The sequence below is a fragment of the Dioscorea cayenensis genome, chromosome 19 (assembly GCF_009730915.1).
Source record: "Dioscorea cayenensis subsp. rotundata cultivar TDr96_F1 chromosome 19, TDr96_F1_v2_PseudoChromosome.rev07_lg8_w22 25.fasta, whole genome shotgun sequence".
In the NCBI taxonomy this organism is placed as follows: domain Eukaryota; kingdom Viridiplantae; phylum Streptophyta; class Magnoliopsida; order Dioscoreales; family Dioscoreaceae; genus Dioscorea; species Dioscorea cayenensis.
The window spans coordinates 4,898,249-4,907,050 of NC_052489.1; the positions used below are offsets into that span (position 1 = coordinate 4,898,249).

Genomic DNA, 8,802 nt, shown 5'->3' on the forward strand with positions numbered 1-8,802 from the left:
CAAATCAGAGCAACCACCAATAAAATGATGACCATTTAGTGAAGTAGTAAAAATACTTTAATTTGGACATTTTTTTTTTTTCTTCTTTCACAATATTTTTTTGGTTTGTATGTGTGTGTGTGTATATATATATATCCCTGTAAAAATCCAAAATTGCAAATACATACATACCACGCTATTATTGGGGCATCCAATTTTCAACTCCACAATATGTATACACCTTAAATTCAGTGAAACTGCAAGTAAAAGCAACATGACAAATTCAGTAAAACTGCAAGTAAAAGCAACATGAAATCTGAGAGGAAGCTTGCAAAGTTCTAATAATGCATGTAATTGGAATAACATGTTAGTTCAAAATCTGCTGTTTGTTTTAATTGTATTTGAAAAATTCAAATTAGTTACAATTACTTTATAATGGAATTTGGAACTACGTTCATAGTTCATTTTCCATGAGTTAAAATTCAAAGCACAGAATTCATAAACATTAATTAATTATTAAATATTAATTTATTAACATATGTGCAAATACTTAATTTGCAAACGCCTGGAATATTTAATATAATTATTTATTAGACATTTGTAAAATTTTAATGAAACGTAATCATACATAAAAATAATTAAATAAATACTTAATTATTTTTTTAATAATTAACGTAATCTAATGCCGTATTTTATACTTAATAAAACTTAATAATTATCTAGAGTAAAGGTAACTTCAACCAATGTACTTCTAAATACTTAAACCAAACATAAATTTTTCAAATCCAAATTTACAAATCTCTCCAACTAAACACTAAAATTTGTAATCCGCTACTCCAAATATATCCAACCAAACACTAGATTTAACTTTTTTGAATGTTTAAATACAAATATTTATAACTATACTGAAATTAAAAATTTATTATATTTACAACTGCATCTAACCAAACACCCGGTAAAACAAGTTAAATAACTTAATAGCAAAATCAAGCAAGATGCTAAGAAGAGATATTTTATTGTAATTCAAAGAATGAGCTGATAGGCACAGCCCAGCAACGTACAAAGAATCAGTGATTCAGAGTGTGAAAATGCAGATGATCATCAGTTCTTACAGTAATAATCAAAATTTGTCTGAACAAATCCTTTAACTTGACATATTTACAATCACCAGTAATCCCCACAGGAGCATCTTCCCTGTTTAAAATGGTGAAATCGGCTCGCATCTCTCACGGCGATTTCCCTCTTGGTGATCACTGTTATTAGTTTGATCGCTCTGTGGCAATCACCACAGATTCGATGCCCCTGCACCAGTTGCAAGGGAGTAGAATCAGGAGTGCTGATGAGCCCATAAGCAATTGCTAACTTCTCACTGTGGGAATTCGACATCCTTTGTTCATGTTGTCCAACATCAGGAAGAAGAGGCTTTCCTTCAGGAACATAACCTTGTTCAACTATCTTGTTCATCAGAACGTCTAATTTCTCATATATTTTGGTGCTTTTGGGATGAGTTTTATCTCCAAATGTGAATCTATGAGGTTGTTTTTTCACCTCAATCCAAGTGCAAGCAGGAAGTAATCGTAAACCTTTCTTCTTCAAGCCTTCCAATACTTTAGCAGCATCGGCTGCTCTGCCGCAACTATTGTATATATTTAGAAGTACTATGTAATTGCTTAGTTTCTCAGGCTCCATTCCGAATAGTTTTTCCGCTGCAAATTTGCCGAGCTCCAAGTTTTTGTGAAACCTGCAAGCGGTAAGCAAGGCGGCCCACATGTTCGTCGTAGGACTGAAAGGTGCATCCTTTATTAGACTCAAAGCTTCATCCAAAAGCCCTTCTCTACCCAACAACTCAATCATACAAGCATAATGCATTGCCCGTGGCTTCATCTTTGGATCCCGGAACATTGACTCAAAAACCTCGATCCCTTTATCTAGAAATCCCGAATAACTGCATGCAGTCAAAACAGCAAGGAAAGTCACATGATTTGGAGCCATCCCTTCCTTGATCATCCTCTCAAACATCTTAATAGCCTCCTTGCCCATGCCATTGTTTGCATACCCACCAATCAGTGCATTCCAAGAGATCACATTCTTGCGAGACATCATGTCGAAAACATGCCTGGCATCATCCATCCTACCCCATTTGCAATAAAAATCAACCAGAGCTGTACTAGCAACTACATCCAATCCAAAACCATTCCGAATTAATCCTGCATGAGCTTGCTTCGCATGTTCCAACGACCCTAACCGAGCACAAATTCGAACTACAATTGAGTAAGTGAACTGATCCATACTCACCCTGGAATTCCGCATCTCATAATACAATTCAAGAGCTTTCTCACTATACCCATGAAGCGCATACCCGGCAATAATAGTATTCCATCCAACAACAGTCTTGTCCGGCATCTCTTCAAAAACCCATTGAGCTTCTCTGATGCTTCCGCACTTGCTATACATATCGATCAAAGCACAAGACACATAAATTTGTTCGTATAAACCCAATTTAGCAACACAAGCATGCAACTGACTACCGACGAAAACCTCACCCAAACCGGCACACGCTCTAATGACAGTAGCAAACATCCGTGGCGCAGCCTCTGGCATCTCCTCCCACATCACCAGGAACAGCTCAAGCGCCTCATCATAAGATCCCAACTCCACAAGACCACAAATGATTGTATTCCAGGAAACAACATTCCTCTCAGGCATTTCATCAAACACCCTTCGCGCATCAACCATCATGCCACACTTCACATACATGAGAAGCAATCTATTCCTCATATACAAATCGAAGGTGAACCCAGCGTCGATCATGTGCCGAACGACCGATTTGACGCCATGAACGGACCTCAAGCCAATGCAAGCAGTCACAAGGGAATCGTAGGTGCTGGCGCGGACGCCACCATAACCTCCTCGCAGCTGCAATACCTCAAACAGTTCTAGCGCTTCATCGTAGCGCTTGAAAAACACCAACTTTTCTATCTGGGCACAGATGCTATGGAAAGCCGAGGGCTTTTTTGCAGACTGTTGTTCATCATCGCCATCCACCTCCTGCTCCTCCTCCTCCTCAGCTTCGTCGTCGTCTCGGAGATCTGGAACGGGGGTGGTGATTGTTCTGGAATTCAGCTGGGGCTTGCGGATCAGAGATTTCCCTCCTGAGGAACAGCTGCAAACGCTCAAAGATCGAAGCTTTCTGGGGTGGAAGAAGGAGATGGTGGAAACGGAAAAGAGGGGGAAGAAGGGGAGGGAGATGGTGGAAAGGGGGGTGTAGGAGAGGGAGGGATGGAGATCCATTGGAGATGGTGAGAAGAGGGCATTGGATAGAGAAAGGGGGGGTTTGGTGAGCGAACGAAGAGGAAGAAGAAGAGGAGGAGCATCGAGAGATCCGCCGAAGGCTTGACAACGTGCGGGTTTTCCAGATCTTGGCGGGTTCTTTGAATCGATAATCTCACAGCGCTGCCTTTTGACTTCCGTTTGAGAAACGTGGCTTTCTCTTATTGGTCTATGGGTTTTAAAATTTTAATTTCGATTACATAAAAAATAACTTTTTATTTTTTTTTAAATTTTTTTTTTTATGAAAATATGTTATTTTGGTAAATCAGCTTTCTTTTTTCCATAAAAATAATTAAAAATCAACCTTACAATTTTATCATCAATTAATTTTAGATAAAAATCTCATGTAGGTCCATGTAAATAAGTCACGTTGCCCTTTTAGTCCTTCTATTACGATTTGTCCTCATAAAAGTCCCTCTATTTTCTAATTGGGCAATGTCAGACATTGGGTTTTCCATTGGTTGTGCTGACGTGGCTTTCTTTATCATTAGAATATTATTCAAATAATCTAACTAAGCCACGTGGGACACTTAACTAACTAACACACAAACTTAGCTTATCGGATCCGAATCCAACCCAGATCCGATAAGTATAAGTCCCCATTGCCTTTCTTCTTCACCAGGTAAACCTAATCCCCATTTCCTCTTCACCTTGTCCGCCTCCCCTCGACTCCACCTCGATAACCCAACCACGAGTGAAATCCAATCGCCGACCACCACAAAAAGTCAACACCGTCCTTCGTCATCCACAGTGGCTCCTCCATTGCTAACACAGTCGTCCTTTATCTCCGGTAAAATCCTCAAATTGAGGCTCCTCCATTACTCATCTACTAGCCGGCCACCATAGAGAAACATGATTCATGATTCTCCATCTACTTTATAGTTTTTAATCCATTTATTTTGTACTAGTTGAAATTTGTATTATTGATCAAATAGATGTATGTAATTGGAAATGGCTTATTTATCTTTAGAAGCTCACTCTAGTTTTTATATTTGTATTCCATTTGATGTTCTGATTACAAAATTTTCAGCAGAATGTTCTGATTAACAAATTAGCACTGAAAATATGAAAATTACCAAATGTTCATCAATAAGAATTCATTATCTTTAAACCCACTGCTTTCAACTGAGCAAAATAAGTTTTGATTTCACTGAAAATATGAAAATTACAAAATTAGCATATGATCTTTTACAATTAGTTGCACAAAATCAGTATTAAAGTATGATCACAACAAAATCTGATTTCACAATTAACATATTGATTTCCATTATCCACTGACCATATGAAGTTTCCAAAAAATGTAAACCAACAAATATATATATATATATATATCACATACTACAAACATCTAGAAATATTTAGTTAATTTTTTTTTTTTTTTTTTTTTTTTTGCTTCAGAATTCAGTAAATTTTTCCCCACTACAACATTTGTGATGCTTTGTTGAGTTGAGAATTCTGGACCTTCTCCTACTACAATACTATGTTGACTTGTTTGTTCTCCATTTTCCCCTATTTAGTTAGTTGATTGGCCATACTATTCCTTTTTCCCTGTCCATTGCATACAACAAAGAATACTTGTTAAATTAAAAAATGTGAAGCCAATGCAAATAGAAAAGGGATCAAATTAAAAAAAAACTCATAATTAGTTAACTTGCAGTGATGAATGAATCATAACAGGGAACTTCCCTTCCAATAATTATTCCACCAGCTTGTGCACCCTTCAACATGTAAAGAAATATCTTATGAACAATGAATTGAGTTATCTGTTATGAACACTGAATTGAGTTGTTTGCTACCCTTAATATCTTGACTGGACCGCGACTAGTAGTAGGTGGTTTTTTTTTTTACTTTGGATGCAACAACATTTGATGTTCCTGTAAAAACATGTACATCTTGGCAAGTTACCTAGCCTCTAGAAGAAACATCAGTATTCTCTGTTGTTGGAGTTGATTCATGTTGAGGAAAGTAGGAAAGTCACTGTTAACCTACAATAAACACATTTTTTATATATGCTAACCAATGAAGAAAATACAAAGATAGTAAAAATAAATCTCACAAATTTTGAAGCTCTTTTTGGACAACTCATCATGTTGTGGCCTTCAACATGACAGACGCTGCCCTTGAATACTCTGCCTTCTCTAAATAGTCTTGCGCTGCCCTTACTCTTACATTCCAATGGCTCCTTCTTTCTCTTTTTTGCAGGTTGACTAGGCATCCTTTGCACCATTGGAGGCAGCAGGGGCCCCTTTTCACTTGCTAGCCAGAATAACCTGCCTTTCACTGGATTGACAACAAACTGGTATGCCTTCAGGTATGTTGCTTTCTTGAACCATTCAAACACATATTCGAGGGGATCTACTCCAGCAAAGGCAAGTGCAGCCATGGCATGCTGACAAGAGATACCTGTTTTATCCCATTTCTCACAGGAAAGCATATGATCTGCTAGCTTAATAACATATGATTCTCTGACATGCAACAATAAATTGTCCCAATACATGTCATGACTTGAACTCTCAATTCCATTCAACATTCCATTTGCCAGCCTTCTTTCTTTCTTTTTCAATTTTGGCAACTATATTAGGCCCACAATCACACTTCCACTTCCTAATATAATCTCTCTTGATAACTATACTTGTCATAACATATTGCCTAATATCCTCTAACATGGCAATAATTGGTTTACTTTTAGCATTAAGTATCACTCCATCAAAGGTCTCACACATGTTATTATCTATTACTTCACACTTGACTACATCATTAAAAGTAGCTTGACACCATCCTATGATGGGCCATTTTTCAAGCAATTCATCCACAACAACTTCACCACTTTGCAATTTTCTCATATGATCTAATAGTCTCTGCATTTTAGGTTGGTTGTTACACCTGACCACTTTCCAAAACTGAATTTGAAGGTCCTTATCCTAGTTTTTTTTCCTCATATGGCATAAATATGCCTTGCACACATCCTGTGCTCGATCAAGGGCAAAAGCTCATTAACTGCATGAATTAAGCCTTGTAATTGAGACAACAGTTAATTTAGAATGATTCATTATTGGAAATGGAAAAATAAAATGAGATGATTAGCTTAATAACTTTTGCATATCACTCATAAGTACCCATCCAGGTCCTTCACCAATGCCAAGATCAATCTTCAACTGCCTTATAAACCATGTATAGGTTTAAGTAGTTTTTTTTGTACAATTGCCCATGCAATTGGGAACATCTAATTATTTCCATCTCTACCCACAGCTACCAGAAGTTGTCCTTTCAATAGACCTTTTAAGAAGTAACCATCCACCCCAATTATACTCCTACAACCTCCAATGAATCTTTCTTTAGTAGCTGTCAAACAAATGCAGATCTTTTGGAAAATAGGTAGACTTTCTTAATCAGTATTTCAGATGCAACAAGCACTGTACTTCCTAGATTTGTTGCCTTTAATTCCAATGCATACCTATTGATGTCCTTGAAATCCTCTCTGAATTGTTCTTCCATCTTCTTTATGACTAACCCCTTATCATTTCTGTACATCTTCTTCGTCACGAATACCCCCATTTCTTTCCTCACCATTGCCCTCAAATGCCTGGGCTTAATAAAAGGCATGGTAGTAAGTTTCTCCCCAAATCTCTTGGCAATCACTTGGGCTGTCACCCTTCGATTCTTTGAGGTTCCAAGGAGGCATGAGTAACTTGATTGCTTCACGACAAATATTTTCTTCCCACTGCACCATGAGCATAGGATTAGCCACTTGCATCCTTTTGCAGCACAACATGCTCAGACTCTTAAAGCATCATTCTTAATAAACTTAAATTCAAACCCATGCCTTGTAGAGAACTCAACAAGTTTAGCCTTGAACATTTTCAAATCCTTAAACCTAAGATCCAAGGAGAAATCATCCAAATGAACATTAGGATCATTAAATTTCATGCTTGACCTGTGACGTTTTGCATCATTAGCAGTCGAGTCATCGCTTGTATCCTCATAGGAACCAGGATCTGATGAATCCATATATTCACTTTGATAACCAGTTACTTTATCATTCTGCATTCTAGCAACTCTCACAGTGATATCTTCATCCACAACATAATGTTATCCCTTTTATCTCCATTTACTACATCAATTCCAACCAGATTTTCATCATCTTCCTTTTGCATATTCTTCTTTAGCTGTATATATTTCTGGACCTTCTCCCTTGCCTCCTTTATTTCCTCATCAATGTTCGTGTTGTCTTCCATGAATGGTACATCCACAAGTCTATCTTCATCATCATTGCTTGATTCATTGGCACTGACATCCAAATCATCCTCAGCAACTGACATCCAAATCATCCTCAGCAACATCCAAATCCACACTGACGTTCAAATTATCCTCAGCAACAATCAAATCCACATCTTGTTCAATATTAATCTTTCCCATAAGTCCATCCTCAGATCTACTAGAGTTAGGTAGTAAACATGTTGGTAATGACTTATCATGGATGATGCCATTTGTCTCAACATAAACATTTGTCGTGCCTTCTTTCCTTATCAGTTTAGCTAAACCTAGAATGCTGATGTCATCATTGATGCTTTTTACTACTCCCTTGTCATCCACATAGGAAAATGCCATTATCTTCTCAATATCATAACCCAATTTCTTGATATCACCTAGTAAATCCCAGTGACAAATCTTATCTGGCCGGGTCAACCTCAAAGTAGTTTTTCCTCCCACCATCATATTTAATCTTACCTCTTCTTACCCCAAGGACCCTCCATGGTAGTAATTAACAATGTGCACCTGACCGCTAGACATTCTATAATCAAAATGAAGCAATTATGAGTTCCTCAATTGTATACACAAGTAATTGCTTCTAATCAGTCATACATTAATTCTATACACAATGCTAAGTTCACCATAATTATTTAATGGAAGTTTCACAACCATTGAAAATAATTCATGTAACACTTGTTCTTTGAAGAAAGTAATTCTAGAAGAATCATTTATTATTCTATACACAAGAACCATTTTTTATTCTATATACCATAATCATTTATTATCTTTCCTTACAATCTTTACTTACAATTATGCTCTCACTCACTCTAAAATGATCTCTTTGGGAACCTACTTTGTTGTTGGGACCATGAAGTACTAAATATTAATCAAGAAGCCTAAATGCAGGATAATTTGGAATAGAAGGACTTTGGTGGTCCTGTCACTCTAGACAAAATCTCAACACATGGCAGAGTAGGTGTATGTTTGTGTAGTGGGCCTTACATTAATAACATCCATGACTAAACGGACATTCTATCCACTAGCTCGGTAAAAGTTCAACTCCAACTTTTTATACATTTGCCCTAAATCCTCACATGCGTATGGTTCTCTCCATTTTGTGATTGTCAATATGAGAAATAAATTATGAAATGTACAGTTACGAAAAACCAAAATTGAATAAAAACAAACCCCCGTTTCCCATTGTATATGTTGTGAATACCTTCACAGATCTCTTGCTTTGTT

General features: G+C 37.0%; 1 protein-coding gene across 1 annotated transcript; it reads right to left on the reverse strand.

Moving 5' to 3' along the window:
• Positions 1-975: 975 nt before the first annotated feature.
• Positions 976-3,396, reverse strand: LOC120283379 (pentatricopeptide repeat-containing protein At5g50390, chloroplastic). Its single transcript, XM_039290048.1, has one exon. The coding sequence runs from the start codon at positions 3,268-3,270 to the stop codon at positions 1,144-1,146; it is 2,127 nt and encodes a 708-aa protein (XP_039145982.1). The 5' UTR covers positions 3,271-3,396; the 3' UTR covers positions 976-1,143.
• Positions 3,397-8,802: the final 5,406 nt, after the last annotated feature.